This window comes from Leptidea sinapis, chromosome 21 (genome assembly GCF_905404315.1).
Source record: "Leptidea sinapis chromosome 21, ilLepSina1.1, whole genome shotgun sequence".
NCBI classification, from domain to species: Eukaryota; Metazoa; Arthropoda; class Insecta; order Lepidoptera; family Pieridae; genus Leptidea; species Leptidea sinapis.
This window is the reverse complement of record NC_066285.1, coordinates 8,366,160-8,382,896: the sequence shown is the minus strand read 5'-3', so window position 1 is coordinate 8,382,896 and position 16,737 is coordinate 8,366,160. Positions and strand designations below refer to the sequence as shown.

Here is a 16,737-nt window from a genome sequence, read left to right as displayed (position 1 = left end):
AAATTCTTTATTTCGACCAACAAATAATCATAATTTGTTAGTAATAAAGAAACATAAAACCTAGTTAGTACAACATATCTTAAAATCTATGCCGTCGTAACCTTATGTTATGTTTACGATTTACTTTGCTTCCAGACAATAATATTTTTAAGAAACAAAATAATATATAAACAGAAATATAGCAATACCGCTTAGGAAAATCCACGCAGGCAATGTTGAAGGCGTCTGCTTGTATTAAATAAATTCTCAACAATATTGATTCTTCGTACCTGGATTCCCGAATGGTTCTAGTAAATAAAACAGTTTACGAGGTACATGCTCGCTATTCCATTGTAATGACTTCGACAAGTGCATTTTATTGGCTAATTTTATTCAATTAAATTGTTCTTGTTGTGAAGCGCCGACTCTCAATCGCGGCGGCTTCAGTGTAACGCCTTGAGACTTATTGCAATAGATTAACAGTCATGTTCGTTACAGAATGATTTAAGCTTGCCGTATTGCTAATGTTCTACTAAGCGGCGAAGAACACGGCATTCCATACAAATAACTTACCGATTGAGCGAATGAAAGCTCTTTAATAACAGATTGAATATTATTTATGCAAGTTAACATATGGGTACCTTAATTCGACAGTAAAAAATGTACTAGGCCGCACCGCATTTTTACATGCAGGGCGTATGTAGGTGAACTTATAAAGAATTAAATTTACCAAATGAATAGACAATCTTTTTAAAATCATGACATATTATTGTTTTCTGTAAATTAATAAAAATATAATTATCGGTATGCAGACGTGGTTGCTAACTATAGGCCTGATGAGAAAGCTCATGGTCGCTCAGAGGGCAATGGAGAGGGCTATGCTCAGAGATTCCCTGTGAGATCGAATCAGAAATGTGGAGATCCCTAGGAGAACCTATATAACCAAACTGACATAGCCCAAATGATTGCGAAACTGAAGTGACAGTGGGCAGTGCACATAGATTGACGGAAAGATGGCCGATAGGGCAGTAAAGTCCTCGAATGGTACGTATGGACCACGTACCGGAAGAACCGCAGTGTTGGTAGGTCCCCACAAGATGGACCAATGATCTGGTCAAGATCGCCGGAATACGTTGGATGAGGGCAGCACAGGACCGATCGTCGTGGAGATCTTTGGAGAGGAATTTGTCAAGCAGAGGACTTCTTCCGGCTGACATTATGATGATGATAATAATTATCGGTATCAATACCAAAGTGTGCAAATTAACTTTGGTTGTTATAACGTTTATTAACACTATAGGTAAATATGTTCATTGTATGATAAGTACGAGTATACATAAAAATTGTTTTTTTTTATATATTGATGTTAAGAACTATGGCAGGATTGTAGGTGGGGTGGAGAACATGATAAATCCTGGAATTCTATCTCCTGTATAGCAAATCTGATGCCATGTTGACTTGCACGAACGGAAGAGAACCAGATACCGCGGATATTTTTCGCAAGGTAAATTTATTCAGCAAAACCGTGGCACATCCGAAATTTGTTGCCTGAATGTCAAAGCCTTAATGTCTTTGTCATTAGTAAGCATTAAATGGACGCAATTTTCGCTGAATGGAGGTTCTTTTTTGAACTAGTAGTTAATATGAATTTACCATTTGCAATTATTTTCAAGTAAGTAAAGACTTAGGAGAAAGCAACTAAATTTTAAGTTGAACCTGTCAAAAAACATGTCTATCATAGGATGTTAGTAATTTCAGATATCTAACAGAATTATTAAAAGATTTTTTTACATCGGCTTCTATATAAATTTGCCTTGATTTTTTGTTATCTCATTTCTATAGCGAAGACTGACACGACTGAACTCTCCTTATTAGAAGTCTAATATCTCAAAAAAAAAATATTAGTAATAGCATTCCTTTATCAAATCACTTTCTAATTCCTTCTACTAAAACTCTTTATTATTACTAGGTCTACTCACCCTGAAGTATTGAATATTATGTCAAAACAAAAGCAAAGATTTAATCGCTTAAAAGTATTTTCATATCAATGACTACTTAATCCACGTTATGTTCACCTTTCATTGTCCACCACAAAAAAGACAACCCATATCTTTAAGATCGTTAATATTAATAACGTCCTAAACATTAAGTCGGTCTGTAATAATATGTTAATCCAAACATTTTCCTGCGGGTGTCAGCTTCCAAACAGTAAGTATTCTACCACATGCGGAGAACACACTATGATGTTTCATCGCGACATTGTCTCCAAACAAAACCATTATACCCTTTACATTTTGATTGCACTATAACAACGTTCGCATCATGCTGACAACGCATTTCACAAATCGTTAATAATAGAATTTATTTTGAAGAATATGCGCGTTTGATAATATCAAGCGGTTATGACTGTTGACATATGGATTCCTTTCGGCATGAAAGGGTTTCTTTGAATCGCTGACAATTAGTTATAGTGATGGTATCATTTTGTATTCATTTGTAACATTTTATTGTTTTTTTTTTTAAGTTCAATATGGTCTGTAAAGGTTACGTATAACGGGGAGTGTGCCGAAGAGATTTTTAATCTGAATCAAAACAAATTGAAATCTAAACATAATCCGATTCAATTCTCTAAATTCAAAATCTAATATCTAAAATGTGCTTTTCAAAGAACCAATATATGGAATTTAGGTACATAAAATTGCGTATTGGTACCTGTAAATACCGGCAACGCTCCAGTGAGTCACTGGTGTTGTGATAGAGTATGGGTAGCGATAATTAAAATCACTTACCGTCAGGACCCGAACACTCATTTGCCCTGTTCTACAAAAAAATAGTTTTAGTGCGATATATATGTATATTATTTGAGACAATTTGGTTTTATGTTTACCTGCAAGATTTAGCACTTCTTACATTCTAAAATATCATTATCATGATTTCAGCTGGAAAATTTTCACTGCTGTAGCAAGGCCTCCCCAAAGATCTCGAAGACGATCGGACAAGCGCTGCCTTCATCCAACCTATTTCGGTGATCTTGACCACATCAATGGTCCATCTTGTGCAGAGCGTCTTCCAGTAGGTGGTTTCCGTTCGAGGAGTTTACTGATCCTAGAGCCATCTGTCCGTCGAACTATATGCCCTGCCCACTGCCACTTCAGTTTCGCAATCATTTGGGCTATGTTATCTCCTCATTTCTGATTCGATCTCGCAGGGAAAATCCGAGCATAGCCCTCTCCATTGCCCTCTGAGCCACCATGAGTTTTCTTATCAGGCCCATAGTTAGCGACCACGTCTGCGTACTGTAAGGCAACACACACTTGTTAAAAACCTTCATCTTCAGACACTGCGGTATTAGACACCTTACCTTAAGTATACGTTTCTTTTTCAATAACTAAAAAAAGTTAGCCGTTAAAATCCAAATATCCTGAGTAGTAGTTAAATTTAGGGACACGTTTTATGCAAAAATTTTCCTTATTATTTTTTTATCAGCCTATCGGATCCCACTGCTAGGCAAAGACTTTCCCTGCATTCCGTTTATCGCGGTGCTGTGCCAGCTCCAACCAGGTCTTATTATAGGCATCCAGATCGTCACGCCATCGTATTCGGGGTCTGCCTCGACGTCTTTGCCCATCCTGAGGTAAGAAGAAAGAAAGAAACTACTACAAAATAAACCAAAGGACACGAGTTCGAGAAAAACATAAACGTAATAAAATTATATTTAATAGCGCCGTGAGAACTGTCGCCTACCACCCACTGAGGGAGGTTTTTAAATATTTTAATTGCACCGCCACGTCATCCCAAAATTTTATTTCTCGTAAATCAACGCTGTGTCCACGGTAGTCCTAGTCGATCCTTGTAACGTTTTTTTAAACAAAAAATTTGAACTTCAAAGCTTGCTTAAATTGATGGTCGGATTTTTACAGTTCCTGTGTGTTTAATAATTAAGATGGATGTTTTATTGTAATAAATAATTTTTAGGGTATCGCACCCAAAGGGTAACCATCACTAAGAGCGTAGTCCATCTGGGGATCTGGTGCACCCCAGTATCAACTCTTACCAGCGCAGAGCAGCTTGAATTTTCCGGGATCCAGTGCTATGTGAGCGGCTAGAGCACTTGAAATTGCGTAGAGATGTTTCTTCACAAATTAAGATATCATCCATGGGTACCTTAAAAAAGGGCGTCATAAACCTTTCTAAAAGGCCGGCAACGCTCCTGTAATTCCTCTGGCGTTAAAAGAGGATGTGGGTGGCGGTCAATACTTAAAATAAGGTGACCCGTACCCTCGTTTGTCTTCCTCTTCTATAAAAAAAGTCCATCTGTTAGCGGGCTCTATCTTATAATCCTCAATATCAAGATGGCTGACAGAGTATATATTAGTAATGGTGCTTTAAAATAATACAATGATAATTAAATACAAAAGGGCAGCCATTCAAATTAAAAATAAATGTTACATCTACTAAAGTTTTAAAAAGTACACTGTTATGTTTTTTATGATCCAAAGTAAACTAGTCTCGCACTTGATCAGTTTTTTTTAAAGTTAAACGAGTGTGCTTTATTCTTGTAGAAATTAAAAAAATACATGATTTGACAACTCATTCTGAATTATGCTGCTCAACTTATATCCCTCAGGCATAATTAGCAGAAGTAGCAGAAATATAAATGGGCAATCAAGGGCCCTAGTTAGTAAGTACTTCGAATAAGAACGGTTTTTTACACAAGCATTTTTACACCAAAAAAAATAAAAATAAACAAACAAATATATTATTGACCTCAAGAAAGCGCTCATTTATTTGCAGATGTCATAGATTTTGGAGTTGATACCTCACCCTTTAATATGATAGTCGTATTAATTCAAGCAGTTGATATTAACTACACACTAACAATCACTGATCCGAAAAATCAATTTCTACAGAAGATCACCGATTAAAATCGCTGCCTACGCATCGTCAGCTCAATTTCCCTCAAAACCTCTTGTAAATTTGATATTCAACTATAAAGTTATAAACGCCACAGATGAACAGATAAACTTTTCTGTTTTAACGTAAGTAGCGTAAATTTATGTGGGAAAGGTCGACCACACAACGTGATATCAAAAACTTGATACATCAAAGCATCAATCATAGACAACTTTGTCATCTATGAGACTATGATGGCGGGTGTAATATCGACCACAAAACGGAAGCGTCGCTGTGAGATCAAGAGTCATCCGAAAACCTTCATTCACCCGCAACGAGGCATTTGGCTAAATTTTAGAGTTCATAAACGGGAGTGTTTGTTTTTCTAACAGGAAATCTATTTAGTTGTTTAAGTTGATTGGTAAAAAACGAAAAGGAGCCGTGTGGGTGGTGACTGACGACAGTTTAAGTAGTGTAATATGATACTAGGGTCCAGTTGATGTTTGTTTTTCTATGACACGCACCAAATTGACGGAAGCTCATGTTAATTTGAACCAATTACGCTTCGTCATTTTGCAGACTATTGTTGAGGGAAATAACAAAACATCAAATCACCCTTAACAACAGCCTAATCTTACCAAACTAACAAGTCTAACAACTAACACGTTTCTACTTCGTTACTATAAATAAATATTAAAGTTTAGATATTTTTATTTTTTAAATGGCTTTATTGTAGGTAATAGTTACATGTTAAATAAAATATACTTTTAAAATCATTCACGAGAAATCATAACTGTTGAACTAAAAAAAACTGTAATAATCTCCTACGGATTTCTTAATGAACTTTTTATTTTGTGACATAAACAATAATGCCTTAATGATTGATATATTTATTTAACACCAAAAAAAAAATAAACACAACAAAAAACGAGAATAGAATCGCTTTAGTGTGATTTCTTCTAAGCAACATGTACTGAAATAGTTTTAGTTGATAAAATAACTGTAGGTGGTGTTATCAATATACATATAATTTAAACATACAGTTAATAATAATAAGAAATAAACTAATGAATTTGTAACAGTGATAATAATTAAGGAACATTGTTTTGAAAGATTGGAGAGTTTGAGCCTTTGTGATTTCAGTGGAAAGAGAATTCCATAGGCTTATAGTGTGCACAGTAATTGATTTGTTAAAAAAGGAAGTTTTATAAACAGATGTACAAAGCAAGAGATTATGGACAGACCGTAGATAGTGAAATTTCAGGGCAAATGAGACTTAACATCTTATGTCTCAAGGTGACTAGCGCAATTGTAGTGCCGCTCATAATTTTTGGTTGTACAAGAATCCTGAGGCTTATTTATGTATCAATTACCATCAGCTAAACGTCCTGCTCATAATAAAAAACTCACTTTGGTTATAAACAACAGTTACGATAGCAAGGAACGCAACGAATACTTAGCACACATATGTGTGTGTATTTTGGACGTAACAATACACAATCATGCATCTTCTTTTATTAATACACTCCAACATGTAAAGAAAGAAAAAATCAAATCCGTGTTAGTTCCAAATCATTTGGAACATCTGTCTGATGTTTGTTTCATGTTAATGTAACTGTACTTTTTAGGGTTCTCATTGTTTTATTCTAAAGAACACTTTTAGGGTCTCCGGTGGGTCTATCCTTATATATGACTAGCTGACCCGACAGACGCTGTTCTGCACATCTAATATATAAAATTCTCATGTCCCGGTGTTTGTAGTTAAACTCATTCGAAACGGCTTGACCGATTCTCATGAAATTTTGAGCGCATATTGGGTAGGTCTGTGAATCGGTGAACATCTATTTTTCATCTCCCAAAATGTTAGGGGTGGTCAACGATAATTTTTATTTATATTTTTTTGACATTTTTTTTTAATTTTCCTTGATTATGAGTCAGCATTAAAAAAACACATAAAATTTTCACCCATCTACGATCAACAGTTACTTTTGTATCACGATTTTAATAACGGCAATACAACGTTTGCTGGGTCAGCTAGTAATAAATAAAATTCTGTTTCTTATGATTTTGTCAATAATATTTCATAAAATCAAGAATTATTTCGTATAATATGCTCCCTGTTGTTATAATGAAATTGTTTCACAGCAGAACTGTCACACCGTGCGTCAATAAATTCTCTCAAAGTAAATATGTCCGTGCAAAACAAATACTGGAAATAAAAATAATTATAGAGTCCCAAATCGAAATGAAGACTATCCTATCTCTCCAGTTAGACTAAACTACACTCCATGAAGTAATTCACATTAAAATCCGTTCATTAATAATAATAATAAAACCAGCGAAAGGCTGAGAAAAATTATAAAAATAAATCATAATAATAATATTGATACACTTTTAATACAAATTATCTTGCCCCAAATTAGGCACATAATATAGCCTGTGTTATGGGTTGCAAGACAACAATATATTTAATACAATATACTTACTTAAACATACATAAATATATATGACATACATAAATATTAAGATTTAAGAAAGAGAAAGTTTGTTGTTGTTTACGCAACATATTATAGTATTAATTTCAGATCAAATTAACATGATTTTTACGATCTGACTTCACCAGTGGGAGGCTCATTTGCACAGGATGCCGGCTAGGTTAAGGGTACCACAACGGCGCCTATTTCTGTGTTTCGGTCTGAAGGGTGCCGTAGCTAGTGAAATTACAGGGCAAATGAGACTTAACATCTTATGTCTCAAGGCAACGAGCGCAGTTGTAGTGCCGCTCAGAATTTTTGGGTTTTTCAAGAATCCTGAGCGGCACTACATTGTAATAGACAGGGCATATCAATTACCATCAGCTGAACGTCCTGCTCGTCTCGTCCTTTATTTTCATAACAAAAACTTGAAAATATATAGTAATCGTGACGCAAACAAATTCCCAAGATAGAACAACTTCTAGACCTCCTCTTATATAAAGAGGATTTCTACACAGTGTAAATATAATTTTCATAATTGTAATTATACTTTCAATTTTATTTGATAATCTCATATCGGAACGCTCGCATATGATAAGCTCCGTCTTACGTTCTCGATTTCTATGTCACTTTGTGTTGGTATAGCTGTCACAGTCTATGTAGACGTATAAATGATCTAATATTTGCAACGTAAATATTACAAAAACTAGAGCAAAACAGTAGTCAATGTTTATTGCGGTCAAACCAAAGATTTACAATATATATGTATGTAAAGTATGAAATATAGTAAAGGAAAGAGAATCCATTGTTAAAGTCAGTTAAAGTAACCCTGTAACTGATGTTGTCAAGTTCTGTTGATCGAATACTGTCAGCCACGAATTGGATAAGCTCCTTAGTAATTTGAACATTAAACTAGCACTAGTTTCTTCTGTTCCGTGATGGCACACATTGACAAATGAAAATTGTTAACTTAAGTTAACGTAAGCCATTGATAGAGTTTTGCAACTTTTAAGGAAAAGAGGAATCTTTATTGAATTAGTTGTTATTTTGCGGAAATCCATAATTATCCAAATGTTGTGAGTTATAAGTCTCGTGCCAGCATTTGTGAGTCATAATCTCATGAGGATGCCTCGTGTAGAGGCGAAACACGTGTCGAATTGATTGAACACAAATCTTAGGAAAACACTTAAGCAAACTCACAATATTTGGATAAGAGAGGAATCTTCGTATGGTATCTTTGTTTCCCGCCTGGCAGTCTGTCAAAAATGTACGTTTACGCTCCCTTGAAGTTGTAAAATAATCTAAATCAATTTATCAAACGATACAGCCAAATCTGAATATTTCGTAGATAAATCTGGAAGAATTTTCATTTGTTTACTTCAAATTTGGTTAATTGCAACGTGTGAACTCCTTTAGTGGCTTTAGTAAAATTAAGTACAATCTGTATATTGTACTGCTAATTTTATCCATTTTTCTTCGTCCTTATGCGCCGTGTCCTCAGCGATGATGATGATCATTATTCCTATTTCGACTTTAAACACACAAGGAAAAGACACCTAGAGCTGAAGCCCAACCACTGTCTTAGGTTTCTTAGCCATTAGCCAAACTTCCACTTTAACTTTATCTCCGTTATCCTTGAATATTTTCCTGTATGATGAATTTGTCGGCTCACAGCCAAAGTATTGTAATTTCATTTTCTACCTTCGCGTAGCACTTCAAGTTTCTTCGCCATAGAGTGCAGAAATGTGTCGTTCTTAATTCTGTCTATCAATAAATTTCTTGGAACTCCTCTAACACCAAATTTTGAAGGCCTAACCATGTACTTTATTCTTAAAACAAGATCTAGGCCGTTGCAGTTAATAACTGAAATTATAATTCTATCAGTACGCAACTATATGAAAAAAAGTACACAGAATATTACGATTCAGTGTTATAAATAGTATTAAATTATTCATAAAAGCCAAAAAATATCCAAAGAATACTCACAAAGAAAGAGTTAAATAATTCCCACAGATCGTTCTCTGTATGTTTTCTGGTGCGAACTTTGCAAGTAACGGTTTCACTATAGAAAAGTACGAAATAATTGAAAGGAACAACCAGACTCGATGGAAGCTTACGCGCAAAATAAACAAGCCCCTAGCAACTACGTGCTTGAATCCTATTCTTGATGAGCTAAAGAACATAATCGAATAGCAATAACGATTTGAACGCACTTGTACAGTAGTAATTTTTAGGAACTTCATTGAAAACGAATGCAGAAGAGGAAGGGAAGGGGCAACACTGAGCGTCCCGTCTGGCGAGAAACAATGAATTTGAAAAGCGTTTTATGTCTGGACCACAATTTGAAAGCGCACTGGATGCTATTATTGTAGTTCTTGTCCCAGATATTAAGTACGCGAGAAGCAAGGAACGGACAAAAATAATGCAAACTTAATCTTGATTTCTAGGTTTGCTCTGTTTTATCATAAAATACCTATCACGGCTTTTGTATTAAAAATACATATATCACTAAATATTATACCAGTGCAAATGGTTAGTGGCATGATACTGGCAATCATATACAAAAATATTGATTTAAACAAAAATAAACTTATTTTCTACCTGCATAATATTAATAAAGATAAAATACTAAATGATAAACATATTGTACACCTAAAGGATAGTAGATAAATTGGTGATAAACAAATTTTCCAAAACAATCAAAACGATTATATCAAAAATGTTTCTAATGCTATTGAAAATGGATCCCCGGAATGTATAGTAAATGTGAGTATTATTCATCGCGACAGACATAATAGCAGCTAGCACCTTACATTATAGATTAAAAACTCTCCAACTAGATTCTTAGATATAGATAGCTAGATAGATAGAAGCTTTTGTTCTTAGGTAGTGCTATATCTAGTTGTAACGCAGCGGAGACCAATCCCTAATCTAAGGCTAGCTACATAAATGATGTAATCTCAACGAGCTGTATCTCATGTACCGAGACGTATGCCAAACACAAATTACAATAAAAACAATATTTTTGAGTCAACTTCCTAAACAGTAGCTTCTTATGAGGTAAATAATTTCTAATAGGAAATTTAATTCCTACAATATTTTACCAGCAAAGCGTTACTAAGTATATAAGCTTCATCAATTCATTACTAAGACGTCTTATACTTTATAACAAGTTTGTATTACTTATAGTTAAACTCGTATTTTCGGTCAAAATCAGTGTTGAGTATAAGCCGGATATAAAGTCTTTACAACTCCCCTTTACTTACGTTCTCAATGCCTTGCTTGGTCTAGCCGTCTAGATGCAACTTAAGCCACCTCCCCGTCTTTTGTATTCGTGACCTTAGCTTAGTTTCAAGTTGAAGGTCTTCCTTTATTCTTATTAGAAATGCGTCTACCTGGGGAATTACTCAATAGGTCGACTATTTGTGGCGTGCATTGAGATAGGTTAAATCGTTTGTAGGTACCTATACAAAACACAGCTGTTCCCGACCGAATTATGAATGCACAGGTTACTAGTTTTTTTATTCACTTCATTTTGCTAATGATCTTGTTTAGCGAAGACATTGATATGTTGATAAATGGAGGGTTTGATTTGAAGGTAGTGAAATGAAGAATACAGAACTGTATTCTGATTACGATTATTGATGTTTTAAGCTTAATATTTAAAATAAAAATTGTGGAAAAGTCATTTTATTAATTATAAGTATTATTGGGATTGTAAAAATTATAAAAATTTTACTTTTTTTAATTTTAGCAATTACAATGGATGGTTGTAAGGTAGCTATATCTATTATTTCTCAACCACGTTTATACCATGTAAATTTTGATTTACTTTCTCACCACAACTCTATGCTCTGGCAGATTTTTGACATTATATGAGGTTAAATTCTTTAGTGAAGGTTTTTTTATGTGACGATGAACAGTGCTAGCTAATGTTCTATTTTCCAGAGATGAGCAAACTGGTCATATGATGGTAAATGATTACCGCCGCCGTATCTCTCTTGCAACACCAAAGGAATTACTGGAGTGCTTCCGGCCCTTTAGAAGGTGTACGCACTCTTCTAATGAACATAACAAAATAAATATATTTTATAGAAAAGTAATAAGTAAAGAAAATCATAGAAAAGACATTCTGCAAATAAGACAAGAAAATATTACGCAGACACATATTCATTATGTATAGCATTCGTTACAAGAACGTTCAATCAATCAATGAAAAAATTCATTATTTTATTATAATTTTAATAAAAGATACTTACGGAATGTCACAACAGCTACTAATAGTTTGTAACAACTTCAAAAGGGTTGACTTTGTTTTGACTTTACTTAGAAAGACACATGCGATTCCAAGTTCCGATTTGCTACACCTTTAAGGGCACCATTAACATATGGTGAACTAAATATAGCTCCATATCTTAGACTCTGGGGATCGCATACCACATGTTGGCAAGATGGCGAGAATCACCTTACTGAGAGGATTGGCTCCGAAAAAAACCAAGCTTGAATTACAGGATGTATTTAAATATGGCTTGGAATTACAAATCCGCTTTTCTTTTAGCATTAGTGTATGGTATCTTTAATATCTCTAGAAGCCACTATAGATACCCTGTTGTTCCCTTAATTAAGGGTAATTACTTCTTAACTTACTTGATTACCAACTGGTTGTTAATAATACGATTAATTTAGTAAAAAAATCATTACCCTATTAATATCTCCTTCACTTGCTACATTGTCAAGTTATGTACGTGCATTTTGCTATACGCAATACACAGGCGCTTAGATATCCTATAAAGTAGAAATTATATCTATTTTATAAAAATAAGGAATGATCAGGACGTTCAGTTGATGGTAATTGATACGCCCTACCTATTACATAGCAGTTCTGCTCAGGATTCTTGAATAACCCAAGAATTCTGAGCGGCACTACAATTATTGCGCTCGCCACCTTGTGACATAAGATGTTAAGTCTCATTTGCCCAGTAGTTTCACTAGCTACGGCGCCCTTCAGACTGAAACTCAGTAATGTTTATAAATTACTGCTTCACGGCAGAAATAGGCGCCGTTGTGGTACCAATAATCGAGCCGGCTTCCTGTGCGATGGAGCCTCCCACTGGTAAACATCTTTTTTATTCTAAACACCCATAATGGAGGACGAGTCTTATGTTTGTGATTCCAAGACAATACGACATGGCTATCTTCAAAAAACAAAATTTTTACAGCTACCATAAATGTGGGCAACACTCTCGCGATTTCTGTGTTGCAAGACAGTTTTGGCAGCAGTGATCGCAAAGCCTTTTAATTAAAAACTGAAATTTAGTTTAGTGTGAAACATGCAGTGATTTGACATTAGTTTTAAATAGTAATAGTTACAGTATGGCGATTGGCGACGAAGTTTATTTCGGCTAAATTTAAAAGCAAACAGTTGCTTAAAACGTAGTGGGTTTCGGCTATCCCCGTTTTTTACAAAAGTATAGCCGTCATCCGTCAATCTTATAATGATACAATCAAGTAAATCGCTTTTTTCTTGAAGAGTTTCGCTAGGCTGGTTACACACACAATGACATCTAAACATAAAAGTTTTCAGAATTTTTGACGTTGCGACATTCGTTAATTTTTTTTTGGTTTCTTCGTCCATTATTAGCACAGGCAAAGGGTTCAAGCCCATACAGCCGTATTCGTTAATATTCAATAATTAATTGTCAAAGCCATCTTTGCAAGATTTTTACAATATTGTTCTTTCTACAAACGTAGAAAGGAATAAATAATTTTAGGTAGTTTTTTTTTGTTTTTTTTTTTCAGTAAGATAAAAAACTCTTTTTAAGTTGGCGCCAAATTGGACAAGCAAATGACACAAGCGACAGCTTGACAAGGAGTTCTTTATTTGAAATTTAAATTATCATTGGCATCTTTTCTTAGTGTCCAATTAGGTTGGTCATTTCTAACCAAGCCAGACTCTAGAAAGCATAATATTGTCATTTTTTAACAATCATTTTGAAGGTGTTAAGTTTGAGATATTTTTTTTAATATTTGTAATAATGCAGCCAATTTATCAACCAATTAATTATGTAGGTATCTTCTACTTGGCACTAATTTCAAAAGAAATGAAACGTTAACTTGGAGTCGGTTTTTATAAGGAATTTAATTATTTATTTGCTTATACATACCTACATAAGAAAATCTCCATAAACGAATATAATAAAGATCCCATATTTTACGATTACTGTGTATTTAAAAAAAAAGCAATGCACTATAAACTATCATAGGTATCTCTTATAGAAATCGGACAAAGGACCAAGCCGGCGCGTGCCGTCGGTGAACATTAGGCGATGCAGGTGGCCCGGCGTGGGTGAATAGTGAATACACACAAACACACACATATAGACATCCACAAACACACACAGATAGTAATTAATAATATTCAGTGTTGCGATTAAGAAAAATCTCTCATTGCCGTTGATGGATATAACTTGTAGGTAGACAAACGTGATCATTTTCGGAGTGCATAAAATTTTCGTTAATTAATTTTATTACAATCTAATCAAAGCCACAATAAAATGTACTTATTTTCTTAATAATTATATTATAATAATCTAGGCAAGTTTTATTAAATATACGAATACTTTAGGAAAATTATGTTAACTCAAAGTAAAATAAAAATGTATTTATGTACTTATTCAATCAATTTTATTTATATTTATCAGAAATACTCATGAACTTTTGTGCGGGCGCATTAAAGTTCTATAGAAACACGCGAACGGTTTTTGGCCCGTTACTTCATATCAACATGTAGTTAGAATAATTCCGGGTTGAATGTGTGGATCACTCACACATGCGCAGCTGTATTGGGTGCGACACCCCTTAAAAATAATATAACTCATATGAAAATGCTCGTTGGATCATCGTTGTAGCTCAACTCCTTTATATTTATGTCAATGTAAAAAGAAACGGTACTGAATTATATACCAGGTAATTTAAAACTACTAGAAAATAATATAATGATTCCTAAATACGACTGCTGTATTTTATCGAGGTTTCGATATTTATATCAAGCACGTATTTCAGACTTAAAATAATACTTAGACTTAATAGAATATATATTTAAAATAGATATAAACAATAAATACAGTATTTTATACGGTCAAAATTTATGAATAAGTCAAATTAATAAATATTTTACGTTTCTAGATCTTCCATAATAATGTTTGTAATTTCAATGTTCAAACATTTGTCTAAAAATCTTACAGTGATTTGGGTACTTCTAAAATACGTGTTGAACAGTAACGATGCCCCAATCCGCCCTTAGAAAGAGCATGTGTGCAACTAGCAAATGTAAGTACCTACCCCTATTGATCCCCCCGTGAGCCGCGAGCCACCCCAGGTGCGATCCAACGGCACGCGCCATTCCCGCGACGGACGGCGCTCTGACGCCACCTAAACATTCCTACCACCAAGTCATACCTAGCTAGTAGTGATTAATACCCAACCAACTGGAACTAATTAGAATCGAGGAAATATATCATGTTAAATTAGTACAACACCGCAATAAAATGAGTTCTATTGGTGTTGTAGTGTTCAGAAATTCACCGCTGAAATCTCAAGTGCTTCAGGAAACTGTGAATAATTCAGTGAATATTACAAATAACGAAAATGTGAGACGTGAAATCATAATAGTGAGAAAGAAACCAAAAATTCAATCCCCAAACACAGTGTCAGTATCTTCATTAGTGCATTCTTTGGATGGAAATACAAGCTCATTAGCTAAACGCCCAAAGTACCGTGAAACTGCACCCGAAGAAGTCTCGCGAAATCCAACACCCATAGCAGTGGCGCGACGAAATGCGCGGGAAAGGAATAGAGTTCGTCAAGTAAATGATGGCTTTGCTGCTCTTAGACGGCATATACCGGAAGAAGTAGCGGCAGAATTCGAGAACGCAAACTCAAACAGAGGACCGAATAAAAAACTAAGCAAAGTCGAGACTCTACGAATGGCCGTAGAATACATACGAAATCTGGAAAGTTTACTTAACATTGGACATGCTGACAAAGAAAATTATTCCAGGCCTTCAATGGAATCGTTTCCCTCGCCTGCTTCATCATCACCGCGAGAGAATAGTCAAGAAAGAAGTTACTTTTCCATGAATTCTCCTGCAGTGGATGAGGATGATGTTGAAGAAGATGAACAAGGCTGTACAATAAATCAAATTTCGGCACACCATTATATAGACATGCCAGTATCTGATGGTTTACACCCAGTGCCAACTCCAAGGTTATACGATGAAGATGATGGACAACCTATGACACCTTCCTCAGATCTTCTCCATCAAGAAGAAATCAATCATCACCACCTGCTGGAAAGCCACTTTCAGTTTCCAAATGCAGCTGAACATTTTACGGTTATCCCAGAACAAAATTATTGTACTGACCCCAAAGTAGCTATGAGTGATAGTGAATTCGAAGCCAAATACGTAGATACAATACATCAAAGGATTCAAACAACTTATGAGGAAGAGTCTGCATTACAATTAGATTGTATTAATCCTGATTTGATTTTAAATCACAATGAATATAAGTTCAAAGAAGAAGTGCCTTATCTTGAAGAAGAAAGATACCATGACGTGGAATTAAAAAAAGAAATCCCCGAAATACAAGTGACTCCTGAAGATCGCGAACAGTTTGAAGAAACTCTCAAATGGTGGCAAGAAAAAACTCGACAGGCTTTTTTAATTTCTAAAAATAAAAAGTCTTAGTAAATGTGTTAGAAGTAAATTTCTTAAATATAAATATTGTATTTGTGCTGTAAATATCAGTTGTAATTGTAAGTATGTGGTTGAAACATACAGCTGTCAGTGCCAAAGTCGATGTTCGACGCAAACGCAAGGTGTTTAGTAACGGTCATTGGTATAATACACAGTGATAATTGCGTCTATTGCGTCCACTTCATTGCATGTAATAAAATTTATTTATAGATTTAATTTGAATATGAAAATATCAACTATGTATAATTGTATAGGTAATCGTGTTATAATTATTGTAAAGTTACTTATGGCACCAAATTTTTGTTAAATGTATGTAGTACCTTAATATGTGCCTTTGTGGAAACGATGTGATTTTAGATTAGTAATAATGAATTAAATAAATGCATTCTGTAAAAAACTACTAATTTATTTTTTGTGGCAGACGTCCCTCTTGTATTTAAATAGGTTTTTTAGTAATCTGATAACCTTAATAGCGTCATTAACAACACATCTTTGAACGAACCCCATTGAGACAAAACCCTTATGTTAATTCAGCAAATTGTTCAACATCAAATGACCCACTTTTAAGCCTTTGTTGGAGTACCGGCGCGACAGTTTGGTATAATTAGTGTAAAGTTTATCGCAGCATAAAAGTC

At 34.6% G+C, this 16,737-nt stretch overlaps 1 protein-coding gene across 1 annotated transcript; it reads left to right on the top strand.

Moving 5' to 3' along the window:
* The first annotated feature begins 14,766 nt into the window (after positions 1 to 14,766).
* On the top strand, positions 14,767 to 16,499 carry LOC126970461 (uncharacterized). Its single transcript, XM_050816363.1, has one exon. The coding sequence runs from the start codon at positions 14,894 to 14,896 to the stop codon at positions 16,091 to 16,093; it is 1,200 nt and encodes a 399-aa protein (XP_050672320.1). The 5' UTR covers positions 14,767 to 14,893; the 3' UTR covers positions 16,094 to 16,499.
* The last annotated feature ends 238 nt before the right edge of the window (positions 16,500 to 16,737 follow it).

Excerpts from the sequence above, each read along its gene's own strand:
- LOC126970461 (XM_050816363.1), top strand. The coding sequence starts at position 14,894 with ATGAGTTCTATTGGTGTTGTAGTGTTCAGAAATTCACCGCTGAAATCT.